Source organism: Pithys albifrons, chromosome 10 (assembly GCF_047495875.1).
Source record: "Pithys albifrons albifrons isolate INPA30051 chromosome 10, PitAlb_v1, whole genome shotgun sequence".
Lineage (NCBI taxonomy): Eukaryota > Metazoa > Chordata > Aves > Passeriformes > Thamnophilidae > Pithys > Pithys albifrons.
The window spans coordinates 28,655,811-28,674,292 of NC_092467.1; the positions used below are offsets into that span (position 1 = coordinate 28,655,811).

The 18,482-nt window shown below is 41.8% G+C and overlaps 1 protein-coding gene across 1 annotated transcript; it reads right to left on the reverse strand.

Moving 5' to 3' along the window:
• Positions 1 to 3,798: 3,798 nt before the first annotated feature.
• NDC1 (NDC1 transmembrane nucleoporin) lies at positions 3,799 to 18,424 on the reverse strand. The gene is made up of 18 exons (XM_071564915.1): positions 18,353 to 18,424; positions 17,494 to 17,614; positions 16,541 to 16,642; positions 16,033 to 16,207; positions 15,404 to 15,542; positions 14,931 to 15,039; positions 13,519 to 13,570; positions 12,285 to 12,417; positions 10,892 to 10,984; positions 9,853 to 9,934; positions 8,896 to 9,051; positions 7,638 to 7,889; positions 7,383 to 7,501; positions 7,104 to 7,154; positions 6,751 to 6,814; positions 5,942 to 6,042; positions 4,887 to 5,047; positions 3,799 to 4,057 (listed from the first exon to the last, which is right to left on the reverse strand). The coding sequence occupies exons 1-18, from the start codon at positions 18,392 to 18,394 to the stop codon at positions 3,994 to 3,996; spliced, it is 2,016 nt and encodes a 671-aa protein (XP_071421016.1). The 5' UTR covers positions 18,395 to 18,424; the 3' UTR covers positions 3,799 to 3,993.
• Between the last annotated feature and the right edge of the window lie 58 nt (positions 18,425 to 18,482).

Genomic DNA, 18,482 nt, shown 5'->3' on the forward strand with positions numbered 1-18,482 from the left:
TACATTCCCACTCCCAATTCCTTCACAATTCCCTCCAGGGCTCTTGCTGTACCCTTTCAGACAAAATGCAGTAAATACAACAGCCCATCCCAGCCCTGTGTTTTAGTAGTCAGATTTAAATGTTGAATTATTCAAAAAGTGAAAGGCAAAGCCTGTAACTTTTTGTGCACTTTGGGCAGGGGTAGGAGAGGAACCCACAGTACACTCAGTACTCATTTCTTTGATGGTTGCATGAGTACATACATGTGCTTTGGCCACAGTTTTCTCTGAAATTCTTCTTACTGTAGGAACTGACTCTTTAGGAAGATAAGGATCAAAATAGAGGGAACTCCTGTGCCATCACCACCTCTTTGAAGAACCAAAGGCTAGAGGCTCCAGCAGGCCACCCAGGGAGCTACTCCCACTTGAATTTGTGTTTTGTGCTCATGTCAGGCTCCAGAAACATCATGTTCACCTGGCTCCTAACTGATCAGCTCTACTGTTGTCCCAAGATTTTTGCAAGGACAAGAAGGTGAGGTCTTCTCTAAATTATTTTTTTTGTCTGAAATCAGAGCCTGGTGCAGGTTTTGCTCTCCCAGGCTGTTTTCTCAGACAGAAGGGAGCTGCACCATTTGTTTATACTCTACAGGTTTGTCCAAAGCCAATCTTGCCAGATGCAAATTTCCACCAGGAGTCTGCAGCAAGGGAATGCAACATTCTAATATGAGAACATCCTCTTACAACACAAGAGCTTGGCAAACCACATTCCAGGTGTGTCTACAGCACCCAAATGCATTTGATCCACACAGCAAATACAACACAGTACTGGTGATGGAAAATATCCAAAGACCACAGAGGGAGGAGGGTCCTCAGCTCACAGCATGTGATGATTCCACACAGACCTTTATTGTTTTTATTGCATCTTTGGAGGAAGGTGGTGATGGGAGCAGTGACAGGTGAAGCCCTGCAGCTACAATACACCTGCTTGAACAGGCAAAGCACTGCAAGCTGCCACCATTCCATCCCCTGGCAAAAGGGGACAGCACTGCACTGCACATGACAAGAAGCTCCTCCATAGCCAAGGGTGCTCCTGGGTCCACCTCACATGGATTCACATACACCCAAACCCCCAGAGCATCAGGCACTCGCCCCCAGCCAGAGCTCCCATCCCAGAGGTGCCCACTTGCAGGAGCTGGGGGAGGTCTGGTGAGCACACAGACTGCACAGCTTGCCTGTGGCTGAACAGGTACCAGCAAATTCATCAGCAAGAGGCTGGTACTTCCACGGCTGTGGCTGGATGCCCTTGGAGCTGTGCATGTGTGCAAGGTGGGAAGATGGTGCTCCAGGCCTGAGGACACAAGCACAGCACACACAGTGCAGCCTCTGTTCACAGCACACAGCAACAGAATTGAAACCACTTCATTTGACGGGAGCATTCAGGCCTGGAGCTCCCACTGGCACAGGGACAACTCTCCAAAGTGTCAGAGTGCTCCTGTTGAGGGAGTGTGTCCAGCCCAGCTCCCGCAGATACGACAGTGTGCAACAGCTTCAAGGACCAGGGCTGCTGCATTTGTCCACCCACAGTCTGAATTTCAAAGCTTCAGAAAGTTAAGCAGGATAGAGGGGATTTTTTCAGACTTGTAACAGATTGCTGAAGAGCTGAAGCCTCCCTTTCATTACTCCATTGTTGCAGGAACACAGATCTGAACCATCAACCTCGTACCTCTCCACAGCTGCAGTGGAAATAATTTCAGTCCTGACTGCAGCTCACCTGTGGGAGAGGCAGGTTGTTCACAAGGTTACCAGAATGCTGTTCCACTTGTGCATGCAGCAGGCAATCCAGCAACAAGATGCAGTTCAGCTTGGAGATGATTAAACAGATGAGAAACATTATCAGATTTGAGGGATCTGGTTTAACTGCAGTTCCATAGAAACCAGCAGTAAAAAGGCATTATTTTTTTTTCCTCATTACCCAGAATGCAGAACTGAACTCAACGGACTCTTTCCCTGCCTCGGAAAGGCTTCACAGACTGACTCTTTTCATGTTCAGACAGAAGTATACAAAAGAACTTGAAACACAAGCACAGTTTGCCAGGGGATTATAATTATTCCCAAAGCTGAAACTAGAATGTCATCCCTGTTTGAGTTGTGTGAGCCAATCACTGCATCTTCACAGGGCACCACCTAACACACACTTTATATTCCTGTAACTTTACAGTATCTCATGCTGATGAATGTAAAGATGCACTTTAAAGTAAAGACTTAAAAAAAGTCTTCAGCTCTTTAGGAATTGGAGCTTTTAAATAAACCACAAAGCAATCAGCTTTTGAAAGCTCTTCTGCCATACAGAGAATGCTGTGAATCACACACATTTAGCAGATGTCATGTGCAAATCTCTGCTGCAACACGAGGACAGACCTCAACCACTTTGGCATCAAAAAGTCATCGCCATTTTAAGCCTGCTGCTGACAAGTCTTAACATTGTTAATTACAACTTTCAGCTTATAGTTTTGGGAGTGGTGCAAAAGATACCACAAGAATAAAAAAAATACTGCACCTGTTTGTGTGATAAAACTTAATTGAAACTTTCAGCTGCAGTATTTCAGTCAGCAGTTACACCTGAAGTATCAGCTAAAGCATCATTTAACTCCAGGTGCACATTGAAACACCAGAAAATAAGCAAATTGAATTATTTAATAAGTCAGGCAGGCAAGAGGCTTTGAAATAATAGTCAAACCTGAGATAGAAGTCGAGCTTGGGGAAGCTTTGAGAGATTTTGTGTTTAACCTTTAAACACAGTGGAAGGCTGTCCACCACCTTACAGTGTTTGCTGTCGGCCACCTCAATACAAAAAGATGACAGTTCTCATTTCCATTATCAAATCTAACACCTGCAGTGTCTGCATTACAAGAAAATTACCTGTCTCTGTACTGAAGAAAGCAATATGCAGGTCTCACTGGAGATTTGGGGTATTCTCTTTTACCCTGTTACTACTACACAGCCACTCACTATCAGCTGACCATTTCATCACACCCCTGTAACTGACACCAGGGCCATCTTCAGATCTTGGGTCCTCCGTTGTTTTCCTTTATCACACTAATTCATTTGCATGACCATTTATTGTTCTCATCTTCATACTCCACATATTTTCTAGTCTGGGTATCACAGCAACTGGAGTCTGTTTAAAAACAGAGTAGTTAGTTTTCAAGCTTTTTAAAATGCTTTTAAAAAGTAGTATTTTTCACCAGATTCAACCAGTAATGTATGTTATTTTAATAAATTTGGATATGCTGTAAACATCCTTTTACCTCCCTGAACAGAAAGCTGTTGATCTTAAACTTTAATTCACAGTGTCACTTCTTGGGAGTTTTACTCAATGCAGTGATGTTTCCTGTGTGTTTCAGCACAGATCAGAACTCGTTTTCCTAGGTCACCTTAAAGATAAAATCTTTAACTTTTCAGGCAGTACTTGTGTGTTAACAATGCCTTCCTGCACACTGCTCTGAAGGAGTATCTCCAGCTTACAGAAGAGCAGCATGTTTTATTCCTGGGCACATCTGTTTCCTACTCTTAAACCACACACTTGATCTGCACTAAAAGTGTTATCAACTAAATTTATGAAGCACTTAAGCACACTAAGTATCTACGTAAATCTCTGCTCAGCCCTTTAACAGAAAAGGGGTAGGGAAAGAACACAGTGTGAAAAATAATGAAAGATCTGAGTGTCAAAGTAACTCTGATAAACTCAAATGTCATAGTCTTACCTAAAAGAAGAACTGGCACTTTATCATTTGTAGGTGACATTAAAAGAAGGCAAGATGAATTTTACAAATTTTATTATACAAAAGATGATCTAAACCCATAAGAGCTCCCCTACAGTTCTAAAAGTTTTGTTCTGCAACTTGTACTTCCATATGCTTTTCCAAAAAGCCATAATAAAAAGGCTCATTAGTCCCACTTTCTTCTTAGTAAGTCTTGGAAAAAAACAACTGTAGCTGCATTAAAATCTGTTATTCATTCTTTGTAATCCAAGAATTGCTGAAGTCTTTTCTTATGTTCTGCAGACAGTTTCACAGCACTAAAAACAAAAGCAGAACATTTTACATTAAATGTAAAACACCACAAAAATAAAGTCTCATGCCAAAATTGAGTATACATTGAAGCTAAATTTTGGAAAACACAGCTGTATGAAAAACTTGTGTTCCAAGACAAAGAAGTGCATTAACCCTTAAAACTGTCAATTCTCATCCCCAACAGCAGGCACTGCTAAAAGACACCTGTCCCAGGAAACCTTATCCATTTCCTTACCTTTAGGCACACAGAGCAACTGATTAACTTGCAACGATGATTTAGGTAGGAAAGAATCTCTAAATGATCTCTCCTGTGTATGGAGCACTTCCAAACTGAGGGATGTTTCATCCCCACAGGGAGAGATGGGCAGATACTGCAGAAGTTTCAGTCCCACATATTCACAGGCCAAGTATCAAAGTCTGCTGCAACAGTAGCTGAGAAAGAGCCATTGAGGTGACCAGGCAGCAAGAGAATTCCATTATTTGGACCCTTCATAGGATTCTTTCCCTACAGAACAATTGTCTCTACTTGACTTATTTTCTTTTCAGCAGCTCAGATTTATTAAACAAGTGGTATTCATGCACTGCTTCTAAGGAGTTCATGAAAAGTCATTAAGAAAAATTGCCCAGAAGCCTATGAGTAATAAATTTCTAAGTGGGACAATGAATCTACACAAGAACTTCTTAAGGTTCCACAAATCAAAAAATACTAAAATACTGTGTTAGAATAATGACCTCAAGGGATCTTTTTTCCCCCCAAATTTCCCTTTTCCCAGGTTGTACAATAACATTAATTAAACTAAATTTAAAAGCAAGCAACCATTAGCAAGTTCTTACTGTAAGTGGTCTCCAAAGACAGTAGTTATCCTGTACAGAGCTGCCTTCAGAGTGGCTCTAAGTGCAAACCGTAGTGTTTTGTAGGATGTGTCCACCAGACTCCCTGAAACCCGGGGGGGCTTGCTAGAAACATGTGGCAGTTTGAAATGTCTGTCCATAACCTGATTGAGAAAAACATAAATGAACTCATGTCATCTGTTATTTCATAATTGAACTTGTGACACATTTTGTGTCAAGTAAAGCAAAAAAAGTGCAAATTCAGAAATTCCACCAAGACACACAAAAAATATATTGGAGACTGGACATTTCCCAGGCATCAACAGGAACACAGAACCAAGATTCTGTTGCTGAGTTGTAACAGCCAAGCACAGCACAAGCTGCAGTAGAAACACAATTCTGTCCTGTATTATGACTCGTTTCTTTCAGAAACCAGGGTATTGGCTTTTTTTTTCCCCTTGTGCCTGTTCTTGGAACAGATGACTTACACTGAAGAACTTTAATAACCTCTAAATTCTTTCCAAGAATGTCCATTAGGGCAGTGTAAAGCAATTATGTCAATAGGACACGCACAGTCTTGGAAATAAATCTGGATTTTTTTAAAATACACATTACACAAACGTCAGGGATTTCAGAGTAATGTCTTAGTGTTATGAGAGAGAACAGCACACAGATCTTATCATCTCCTGTGCTTTGCAATGTCTCCAAGTGCTCCATGTTGCACCAGGAATTGTGTACAGCCAAATACAGTCCTAACTCTGCATAAAATATATTATAATAATTGCTGCATCCCTGAAATGAGCACACTACTATTTTTTTTAAATTGAAACATTCCATGCTTTCTCCTTCTATATTTTAACAAAAAACCAAGGTTTTATTCAGCTGTTTCATAGTGCACAAAAAGACAAACTAGCTGTTTTGGTTAGATTAACTGCAGAAGAGCTTGTTTCAGTGGCAACAACTTGAATGTTGTGACTAATCAGCAAGGTCATAATGTAAAAATAACAAGACTTCTCTTCTAAACTTGTCCTGCAGTAAGGAAAGGTTAACAGTTTTACCTCCTGAAGAGTGAATAAAGTATTTAGGACAGCTGGCAGTGTGGTTTGGACAACTCCAAACTGGTCTTCAGTAAAGGAGGCTGCTACCAAGTGAGACAGACCTTTGAAAAGAAACAAATTTCCTCTAATTGCTTCAAAAGTTGAAAATTCAGTAAAACAGATCATGGCATCACTTGAAGATTCTACTAGTGAGCTGGAATTCTTCAGGACTTACTGCAGCCAACTGACAGTTACCTCAGCTTTGGCTCAAGGACTGAATCAGTCCCTGGTTTGACAGGTGTGTAATAGCTTGAGGTTGATAAAGCAAGAGATTATATATTAAATAAATTTTTATAAAAGCATTGGCTCCCTCTTTCCACAAGAAAATCCCAAAGTGCAACCACATATTGTCATTGTTCTTCTAATTCTCTGCAGATCATATTTTTCTGTTTATTTGCTAAGTTACTACCCGAGTGCCTCCCTCAATTCCCTGATTAACAGAGAAGCACTCGGAGCCTTTAGTCAGAAAAGCTGCTGTAAAAAGAAGTCATAAATCTGGTAGTAGAAAAATGTTAAAGTGATACATGGCTTCACATGAGGGAGAAGCAACAGAAATAAGTTCAGGAATCTCTACAGAATGTAAATTAAAGAGATCATACATGGGATCTCAAAACTAACAAGTGAATTAGACTTTAGTCATGTTGGTGTCTGAAATGCAGCTGGGATTTTGTCAAGTGTTTCTAAGACTTTTATTCCATTGTATTTTTAAAGCACAGAGGCTCTTAAGGTTTTTCATGAACAACAGAGTGGATGACCTGGATGCTGCTTACCTTCCACAGCCCAGATGTGCATTTGGGCATCAGAGAAGACAGCCTGGATGGAGGCCTCTGGGTGCTGACAAGAAACCAAAGTGGTGTGAGTGCACTCTATAAATGATAACACCAAACTCGCAGGTTTCACTGAGGTATTACACATTCCATAGGGTCCTGTCCCTCCCCTCAGAACAGACAGGTATGGGCTAATCCTGCTGTGAAACTCACAGTAAGTACAAAGCTGTACTTATGGAAAATCTTAGATGAAAATAGTTTTAGAACCACCACTCTATGACCAGGCCACAGCAGAGCCCATGTGCTCCTGCATTTCCAGTCCCTGCTGCTCAGTCCAAACACAGGATCACCCTTACCTTGTTGAAGAAATACATTATCAGTGCTCGTCTGGACAAGAAGTTTTTTATCTGAAAAGAAATAAAAGATTAAACTTAATCATCTGTATTTAACTAAGGAATGCAGAGTTGGCCCTCTTTAACCCTACCATCCTCACAAAGCAAAAAGGGACAGGGGAGGGGAAGGATTTGTGTTATGTAAGCTAAAGTGGAGAGGGAAGTATTCATTCCATAAAATGGGAAGTTCTCCCAAAGATAATACCCAAGATGCACCCTATATATACTGCAATTTTACTTCACCTGTTCTTGTTTGTTCTGAAGCCATGTGTAAATAAATTTTGACTGTACTGACTCTCTGCCAGCTCTTGCAGCAGAGAGCACTGGGAAGGATTCATGGTGGGAACCATTCATTTGATGATCTACAAGAAAAAAAATACAGTATCTTCAGGAAAACTGGTTGCTGTCACTTTAACCCTCACAATGCAGCCCTCCTTCAACATGGCTACTACACTTATGGCTACAAGGCTCAAGATAATGCTGTGGAAAAATCTCTACCTGCAACCGACGTCCACAGCTTTGGTCCCCTTCTCATAAAGGGACTCTGGAGCTGTCCATGCCGAGGGGAGTTTACACCCACAACTTCCTTCTTGTAATTTAAAGCAGGGGAGCTGAAAGGTGAACCAATGTCAGACCCAGGTGATGTCTTCAGAGGCACCAGGGAGGGTTTAACAAGAGGAGACATGGAGGCTCTGAGAACAATACTGGATCTTTGTGACTGCAAAGAGACGTCTTCTATTCCAACAGCTCCTATTGACAAAGAAATCACTGCATGAAGACAACAGGCTGGCACATATGAAATATGTCATGGGTTTGTTATTTCATTGCTATTTCAACTTCTGTATCATCAGAGCTTTTATTCAAGGCCACTGTGTACTTCTTTCCAAGACCACAGTGGGAAGGAACATCAACATAAGCATGGAATGTTTTCAGAATTCAGCAGTTTAAGAACAGCAAGTGATGAGAAGTATCCTTGTGGATTTATTCTCCTTTTGTAGTTATCATTACTACACCCTGGTATAGATTTACCTAAAGTGGGCTTTTGGGATTAAATACTAGAAAAAAGGCTACATACAGAAGAATGACAAGTCCTCTTGATTCTGCTTGGTATGTAAGAAAAGGCACATCCAAGGAAGAGCAGCAGTAGAAGAAATTCACCTCTGACACCCCAGAGCCCCTGTTGTTCCCAGGGGTGCCTTGCTAAGGGATTCCCTGACCTGGCACCCTTGTGCTAACACAGCTCTGCTGCCAGGAATGATGCCCAAATCCAGCAGGTAAAACACCCAAAATGCTTGGAGCCTGCACAAAGCTCAGGAGTCAGACTGGGCTTTTATATTCTACAGTGATATTAGTGAATCACACAAATATAAACAAAACCTAATTTTACCATCTTAAAGTAATCACAAGAGCAGTTACGCAAATTACAAAACATCTCTTGCCAAGACTTATGCTCTCCCTGTGCTGTGTTGAACCACCTACTGAAACTAACAATTAAACTTTTAATTCAGGCAAGTGTGGAAAAAATACTGTATTGAACATAATATCATGCAAAGTAAACAAACTGAGCAAACTTGTTCTTTCCAAGCTTTCTAGTTATTTGGGGATTATTTCAACAAGGATACCTAAAATGAAATAGGAGGAGAACCTTTTTAGTTTGCATTTATTTTCAGAAATCCTGTGACTCATTTTCCCCATAGAACTTAACTAATGTATCTGTGCTTTCACACTTTACAAACCTGAGCATTTCCTCACGTACCTGGAGTCTGTGGAGGTACTTTCAGCTCCCCCCCTGGCTGCTTCGCTCTCCCGTTTGCTGCTGCAGCTTCCTGCTGTGCAATCAGCCTCTGGGTCAGATCACTCAGGAGACTTAAACACTCCCTTGATATTGCAGTCCAGTTGTGTGGGTGCCCACCTGCCATATGCACACAAAAAGGAAGGTTTAACCCAGCTGCTCCTCCTGTATCTGTTCTGATAGTGCCCATGTGCTCTCAGCAGGAGCTTCACAGTGACAGTACCACTCTCCTTACAAAATGCCACCAGGCATTTCCACTGTGACAGCTTGTTTGTACTGAGAGAAAGATGAAAACATGGGCAGATTCCATCCTATCAATAGATAACTCTAAAAAGACTTCAGTGAAGCCTGCTAAGCCACAGGCAATTCAGCCCATCTGATCCGAAATCACTGAACAGTGAAAATGAACCATGTGATATCAATGGGGATGGCAAACAGTTTTGAAGCAGTGCAAACACTGAAACTCCTGATAAGGTCTTACAAAAAGTTCTTGAAGGCCTCTTAACAGTTTTAATTGACCTCTTCTGCCATATCTTTGAATATAGTGAAAGGCTGTGTACTAATTGAAATTACAGCCAGTATTTGCTGTCATGGCTTCAGCAGTGACTCACTATTTGTGCCCGACTTCTCACTCACACCTCAACATTCAGCTTTCATACACATCTGCTCGAATATCCAATCTGAACTATTTCACTGGAGGTGTGAAGAGGACTCTGCTTTCAATATCCTAAACCTGTGTGTCCTTGTGTCATTTAAATCAGACACCAGAATTGGTTAAGTTTAGTAGATGAAACAATGTGAATATAGGTAATTAAGCATTCTTTTGGAAAAGGCCTCACAGCATTGCATAACTTCTAAAAGCATTTGACTATCAATTTTTAAAAAAGGAGAATAATCAACATGAAATAGTTCTGTAGTTACCTGGCTGACTAAGGCTAAAGACCTCGTGTCGCCGAACAGGAGAGTACTGGGAAAGTAACACCAAGTCTTGTAAGGCTAAAAACTACAAAGAGAGGAAAATGTTTTAGTGCATGCAAAGCCCAATGTGTTGCCTTAAAAAAACATATGCAGTTATCCATACAAAATCAGTATCTATCAAAGAATGAGTTCACACAGGCTAAAACCAGTCACGTAACAGAAAAAGAAGGGAGACAAATCCCTAGAAAGACTGGATGTGGCTGCTGAGTTGGTAAGAGCTTCAGAGAACTTTACTGCTAGTCAATTCTTTGGAGTTCAAGAAGATCTAACACTATTTTTCATCATAGCAGCTCAGGCAGAAGGAGTTTAAGACACAAAAAGTCTAAGGAAAGAACTGTTTCAGCAAACCAGAGCTCAACTACAGCTTTAGGGTCAATATGGGACCAACCTAACACTGCTTTTTCAATGTGGCAAACTGAAAATAACCAGATTTCTCACAATATGCAGGACTCTGTTATAAAATCTGATATAAATTGTGCTGTGCTTGACTCTTCCTCACCCATCCTCTGACAACACAGCTAAGCTTTAAAAGGCATTGCAGCCTATTCTATCTCCAGCCTTACCAGAAATCTGTAAAATCAGTAAATGTGGATTTTGCATGTTCAGAATATTCTTATCTTTATTTACATAATACTTCTTGTATGAGGTCTGCAATTTCTAAGTATTATAATAAGCAAGTCCTATTAATGATTATCACAGACCAAAATTCCTCTTTACTCACACTAATCACTTAGGTTGCAAAAAGATCTTTCCTTCTAACTCAATGAATCCTCAGCTTCCAGGAACAGCGTGGGGAGCACCAGCAGATGTCACTGCTAAACAAATTTTCACCACTAAGTGTAACAGCCTCAGAGTGTTCTAAGGGAGCTTTTTAAGGAAGTGGCACCTCAGTTAACAGAACTGGTGCCTGGAAGATGTGCCTGATGCTCTGACAAACACCTCAGCACACACCTAACAGGGAAGGTGGTGGGAGTTCAGTTACCTTTATAAGGGGGGGAGGATTGCTGTTCAAGATTTTAGGCAGGCACTGGTCTGTCTCCTCAGCAAATGTTGGCTGGACAGGAAAACGATGAGTCTAAATATAAACATCAGAAGTCATGTTATACAGAGGAAAACATAAAAAACCCTTGTGAAAGGCCACACCTGAGCTGTTACTTGTCAGATGAACAATGAGCTACAAAAGCACGTAATCTACTGCTTCCGCTCACTGTAACTGACCTGGAATTTCTAACACAGTAGCAAAAAGACTTCACTCCTTATGTGGAAAATTGAAAAATCTCAGAAAATTCAGGTATTATTATCTTTAAGTACCCTCCCTGTACCCACGGAATTCACAGCCAGTGGCATCATATCATTATGAAAGAAATTCCTTTAACCACATACCTGGGAAAAACTAGAAACAGCATATTCCAAAACAAGACCGAAACTTTGGAAGTTTTTTAGTTCACTGAGAAAATAAAATTATGTGGCTAAACAATATTTTTTGTTCAACAATCAAAAGGGCAAAGTCCATTTTATACTTTGACAGATGGATGTGTCTTTTGTCTTCCAGTTTTACAAGCAATCCACTGACAGTGTTCACTGGTGCTTCAGTTACTACCCTGGGAAGCAGGTTGCTCACACCTCAGAGCTGTTGTTATGCTTAGACCTTTCCAATTAAAGCCAACACCCCAACAGCACTGTAAGCCATTTCATTCCATGAGTGCTTTGCACTGATACATTGATCCAGGATTTAAACCACACTTTTTCCCCCTCTATTTATCTGCAGTCTAGTCAAGCTCTCACAAAAAAAAAAAAAAAGAATTTTTTTCCTCTTTTTTTGCTCTATATTCTTAAAAAGAAATATCTAGGTTTGTCAACAAAGATGAGACAATCTTTGTTGGCAAGACATTTTCCTTTTTCTTAATCCTCTCTTCAATCATGGTCTCATATTGATTCTAATATGATTCATTACATATTTAAATGATCTTTTTAGCCTTTTTAAAAGAGCTAAAACTTTATGGTTGAATGAGAAAGCCCAAGTGTCTTAATTCCCACAACTGCTTGAAGTCTATTTTAATACTGTAGACTTAATTAGATTAACATGTTTCTGCTTTGGAGAACTGTGTACTTTGAAGGTTTGCTTAAATTTTAGAACTCTGGAGCTTAGCTAAACAATTTATTGTTCTCTCAGCTTTTTCTTGTATAAGGAGAAAGGGAAAGTCAGTTAATGCCCAGGCTTGTCCTGACTGTTGGTTATCAGTTTCTATCTGTAGTGCATGCTGTGAAAATTCAGGAACTCACAGTAAGTTTTTTCCTAGTAAAACTGCTTTTGAAGGAAAGCATTATCTGTGCCACACCAGTGTTACACCTTTAGCACGGTCACAGGTACCCACCTCTGTAGCATAGATTTTGAAGAGCAACCATGCAATGTACCAGGTCATCAGAAGGAACACACCACACAACCAGGTATGGTAAAACAAGGAGAGATCCAATAAGCCACTCAGAGTGTCAAGAGGATGCAATTCACTGCAGATGAAACCAAGAAGTATTTTAGTACTTTTATTATGGAAGATGTTTGTAGTAAGATGTTACACTAGCAACAACTACAGGAATAAAGTTGGGTTGAGGTTTTGGTGGTTTTTGGGGGTTTTTTTTGTTTGTTTTTTTTCAGAAAACAATTTCTTAAATGTTTGAGATACCAGTTCTTTGATTTTTCAGTAACTGACAAAATAAAGTTAACAAAAAATTAATGAAATTAAGGAAAAGAAATGTGAGATAAATAGTAATGAGTACAGTTCTAGTCAATGAAGGTGTTAAGACTCCAGCTTCTTTATTTTAAAACAAACAGCAGCCATGTAAGAACAAACATGCCCCCACAAAAAAAAACCACCGCAGAAAAACAGATAAAACACATGTATACAATTTGGAGAGATTAGCATTTCTAGTATTTCAGAGACTCAGAGAGACTAAAGAAACAAGGATTTATTAATTACTATCTAAATGACAAGGCTGGTGAAGGGACTGGAGCACAAGTGCTGTGGGGAGAGGCTGAGGGAGCTGGGGGTGTTTAGTCTGGAGAAGAGGAGGCTCAGAGGGGACCTCAGCACTGTCTGGAACTCCCTGAAGGGAAGTTCTGGCCAGGTGGGGGTTGGTCTCTTCTCCCAGGCACTCAGCAATAGGACAAGGGGGCACGATGGGCTCAAGCTCTGCCAGGGGAAATTGAAGTTGGAGATCAGAAAAAAATTCTTTCCAGAGAGAGTGCTCAGGCATTGGAATGGGCTGCCCAGAGAGGGGGTGGATTCCCCATCCCTGGAGGTTTTTAGACTGAGACTGGACGTGGCACTGAGTGCCATGATCTGGTAAAGGGACTGGAGTTGGACCAAGGGTTGGACTTGATAATCTCGGAGGTCTTTTCCAACCCAATCGATTCTATGATTCTAAGATGGATCCTGTAAGGGGTTCTTGGTTCCTTCTGGATCCATTTCAGAAGCACCCAATGATCCCCACATTCCATGTGGGGAGACAGGGAACCAAGTCGTGCTACAGAGAGGGGCTGCCAAGCTGGACTCCCTCAGCAAAAGGAGCTGCCAGCAATATTCCAAGTTTCCAGCACAATGTCCCACCTACCTGTCTGTATGAAGATCCATCGTGGTACATATCCATGCCCTTGGGATATAACCTAAGGAATCAGAAAGAAACATTGAAACAAATGCAACAATGCAAAACACACGCAATAGGCCAAAAAGAAGACAAAAATAAAATTTATGCAGAGAAAAGACACTGGTCTTGTAACACAAGTGGACAAGGAAACAATCTGCCTTTGGGGGTTTTGTTTGAGAAATAGAAACAAGAGAATTAAAAAAGGCTTCAGGCCAGGAACTATACACAGTAGACCTTTATTGACAGCTTCTTAGCACTGAGTTTGTGTTTCCTCACTCACAAAAGAGGGTTAATAATAGTTTAATATTAATTTTCACTACAGCTCCAGCAGCAGCAAAGTGCTTTTAAAGACTTAATGGAAACTGATATAAAACCATCCTACTTGTCAATAAGGTGGAAATAATTCTTGCATATTTTGACATCATTTAGGAGGATAATTACAACCATAACATAAAGAATTCCTGATTTTCAGGAAGTCCAGTGCAAACATCTTTATCAGCACATATTTTTATAAAGACAAAATGCCATTTTCCTATGGGAGGGAGCCATTCTGCCTTCGTGTCCCCAGCTCCCTCCAAATAATACACAGGGCACTTGAGAATAAAACCAGAGCGCTATTTTTTACCTAAAAAATAGGGAAAATACAGCAGCATTACATACAGTGAAGTCATGCCCACTGCTGGTGTGTCAGGTTCAGCTCTGAGACCCTTCCAATATGAGGCAATGAAAGGAGCAGTCAATGGCATGGAGATGTTTATTAATGTATTTTTGGGGAATATTGAAAGAAAAAAGCGAATATAAATTACAGATGAAAACTTTTTTACAGTTGCACTGTTTTCAGATTTATAACCTTTCTGCACAAATCAGGACAGGTGTGTAAAGAGTGGGCCAAAGCATCAGGTTTTAATGTATCCTGTATTTGGTTGCTCCTTTTGCAAGCAATGACAGGTTATTTCACTGCTGCCTACAACAAATTTTCCTGCACAGAAGAGATCCAACAGACTTCAGGTTAGAAACCTATTATTCCCCACCTCCTTCCCCTTAGAACACCCCCACGTTCTCATCAGCCAGACAATAAATTCTTATAGAAGGTGTTAATCAATTTGGAAAGAGACATTTCTCTTATGCTAAACAGACCTCTGTGAGGGTCTAAGAACCGCCACCCTACAATTGCTGCTGTACAAACCCTGTGCCTTTTCCTCCTGTCTTAGAAAGGTCTAGATCTCTTTATTTGTTTAAACAAGTCCATGTGTCCTCAGCAAGTTACCTGAAAGGCCCAAAAATAGCATAAGAGGCCTGACTGATTCAAGCTTTCAAAATACAGGAATACAGGAGTTAAAAAAATTAAATAAACAAGAGAGAACTTCAGGAGCACTTACCAAAAAAGTAATATGCAACAAAGAAGTTTCTAACAAAATATAATGATTCCACACAACTGTGTTTAATGAGGAGAGGCAAAGATCTTCTGAAACGCAGATACTTGTATTGCTAAAGACAAACAAAATACTTCAGTATTCCACATGCAGAACGATCAATAAAATGGTTAATAAAAATAAAATACTTTCCAAAAAGACATGGTACTTGAAAACCTGAAGTCTAGATGAATTAAAAGATTAGTTTAAGGCAATTCCAAGTGTTACACATACTATTTATTCTCCCAATATTTCCTGCTATTTTATGATCATCTCTAGTTCTCCTCCTTTTTCCTACTTGTAGCAGTGAAAATGTTGGATAGGATATATACAGAAGGGAAGAAACTATAAACTCTAATGCAAAATACATGAAAAAACTCAAAGAACACAGATTTAATGTACTAGATTTCATTTAGATTCTAAATGTTTAACCCTCTTACCTGTATGATTGGAAATGGCAAATAATTCATATTGTTAATAAAATAGAAAAGGCTGTAACTGTATCCCAAGAAAGTTCCAGCAAGGAGAAGGAAGACGTAGTACTCATTTAGGCACATCTGAGGAACAGCATCATCTGGGCTAAAAGAGAAAATTTAGAATTAATCCTGAGTTCTAAACAAATAAACTCGTTCAAGCCTTAGAAGCTCAAATCAGAAGTTTGATTTTGCTTTCCTGATCTCTACATGTGATGGTATCTCAGTAAGTTTTCACCAAAGTAGGAACCCCACCACCTGTTTTTGTATTTTATGCCTTTAGGATGGTTACAGTGTTTATGAAATATGTCCCACTAACCACAAGACCGAGACTTAGTTCAAGTGACAACCACTTTGTCATCATTCACCTTTCCATTAAGAATCCTGGCACTTTGTTTTTTCTGGCCCAGTTGTTTCTCTGTGCATTCTAACATTTACAAAAGGTGGCATTTTCTGTCCTTTATTAAAGAAAATCAACATAGAATTACTTCTTTTTGAGAGTACCCAAATTCTAGGTATTTTTGGAAAGAAATTATCAGTAAATACATTTTACAACACAAAGTCTTTGTTTATCTTTAACACAGACACACAATTACCTTTCTGAAGACGTGCAGGACACACCAAGAAACTGGAACCTGCCTTTGATCATAACTGTAGCACACCAGGCAACCAGCATTCCCATCACAGCATGAACAAGAGAATGGATGACTTGCTGAGGGTGAATAATTTTTCCTATCAGTGCTAATCGAGAGCATGGGATCGATGGCACAACTGTCAATAAAAGCAGAAAGTAAATTTTCACTTCTTACTAATAAAACCATTTATTCAAAAAAAATCACCAAAACACCATTGTCATCAAAGACGTTTTCACAGTTGGGATATGTCACTAAATTATGAAGAAATCATTGAGTTGGCTCAGATAAGTCAGCCATGAGAATTTGGGATGATTTACTTAAAAATAAGCTTTGCATATTGTCTGTATCAATTTAAAAGGTAATCTAATCCACCAACATTAAATACATTGAATGTAAAACCAAGTCTCTTTAAATGGTCATCCTATTTAATAAAAATATAAAAGGCAGTTCAGTAATTCACACAACTCACCTGCATAAAATTCAACGTTGAAGATGCTTATTACAATTATCACCACAGACATAAGGAGGATACACAAGATGACGTAGGAAGTATACAAAGCATTGAAAGAATCTAAAAAAAATTAAAAATATTATAGTTCAGAAGATTGCAGCAATACAGAAGTGACACACTAAGTAACAGAAAAGAGCAATTAAATCAGGAATAATCCACTGAAGGGAAGTAATGATCATATTTAAACTTCACAGAAACTATTTAACACCTTTATAACTGATTTTGTCATAACTGAACACTCAGAATTTTGCTTTCAAAACGAATCTTTCAAAGTGAATTAAACTATGGCTCAAGTAACACAGCTTCCCTTCAGTCAGTAAAAGCTGCAACCATCCAGCCACAGTAACAAGGGAAGAAATTCCTTACAGATTGGTTCTTTGGAGGTTTTGTATTTCCAACGGGGAAAAGGAATCAAGTCTCTCTCTCTGGAGCAGCTCAGTGATCACAGGTATCAACTCTCCAGCTAAACATCTCCCCATTTTTGGTGTGCACTGAGGGACAGTTATTGTCACCATGTGGAGTGGCTACTTCAGGAATTTCTCTTGGGATTCAGTGCAGCATAGAGGACACTGAAGCTCTTTATGGAAACAGCATCTGCACAGGGAGGAAGGGGAAGCGTGTCCCAGTACTCAGAACAAATAAGGCCCTTAATCTGTTTGTTTCTCTATGAGGGACACACTCACATGAACTTGCACACTTATTCCTACCTAGGGAGGACTGGGGGTGGTGTGGTTGTAACAAAGAAACGTTTCAAAGCCTAAAGACTACTCAGGACACGAACACTAGTGGAACAGGACACCACGGTCAGCTCCCGTTACCTGCGACCGAGCCCAAAACAACACAGAGTGGCGAAAACGCCACAAACACAAACACGCGGGTGTAAAACCAGGAAAACGTGGGCGGGCACCTACTGGAGATCCAGCGCACAGGGTGCAGCGGGTCGAGGCCGCTGAGGACGATGAAGGCCGCGCTGCAGACGGGCAGCAGCACCACGGACCAGATGACGGCGGCGGCCACTCGCCAGCCCAGCACCTGCGGGGAGACAGCGTGAGGGGACGGGAGAGACAGAGGCCAGCCAGCGTGAGGGGACCGAGCGGGGACCGGGGGCCGAGAGGCGACCGAGGAGCGACACCTCCCGCCAGCCCAGCGCCTGAGGGGAGACAGCTTGCGGGGACCGGGGTCCGAGGGGGACTGGGGAGCGACACCTTCCGTCAGCCCAGGGCCTGAAGGGACCACAGCGTGAGGGGACCGAGGGGGGACCGGGGAGGTACACCTCCCGCCAGCCCAGCGCCTGAGCGGAGACAGCATGAGGGGACGGGAGAGACAGAAGCCCGCCAGCCCAGCGCCTGAGGGGACACAGTGTGAGGGGACCGAGCGGGGACCGAGGTCCGAGGGGGACTGGGGAGCGACACCTTCCGTCAGCCCAGGGCCTGAAGGGACCACAGCGTGAGGGGACCGAGGGGGGACCGGGGAGGTACACCTCCCGCCAGCCCAGCGCCTGAGCGGAGACAGCATGAGGGGACGGGAGAGACAGAAGCCCGCCAGCCCAGCGCCTGAGGGGACACAGTGTGAGGGGACCGAGCGGGGACCGAGGTCCGAGGGGGACTGGGGAGCGACACCTTCCGTCAGCCCAAGGCCTGAGGGGACCACAGCGTGAAGGGACCGAGGGGGGACCGACAGCTATAAACGGGGACAGCGACACGCCGCCACCCGCCAGCCCAGTGCCTGAGGTGAGGAGGGGGGGTCCGGCGCGCTCCCCACGCCCCCAACCTGCCGCAGCAGCGCCCGCTGCCCTCCCGCCGCCGCCTCCATGGCCCGGCCCGGCCCGTTCAAAGCCGCCGCCCAACGGCCCCACGTGCGACACTTCCGCCGCGCGCCCGCCGCGCGCAACCGTGGCAGC

What these genes read in the sequence shown, in the direction of transcription:
- NDC1 (XM_071564915.1), bottom strand. Translation starts at nt 18,394, where the DNA reads ATGGAGGCGGCGGCGGGAGGGCAGCGGGCGCTGCTGCGGCAG. An exon ending in AGCGGGCGCTGCTGCGGCAG is followed by an intron (nt 17,615 to 18,352) that starts GTTGGGGGCGTG and finishes GTCTCCCCGCAG; the next exon opens with GTGCTGGGCTGGCGAGTGGC. An exon ending in GTCTTTGGAGACCACTTACA is followed by an intron (nt 4,058 to 4,886) that starts GTAAGAACTTGC and finishes TTTTGTTTTTAG; the next exon opens with TGCTGTGAAACTGTCTGCAG.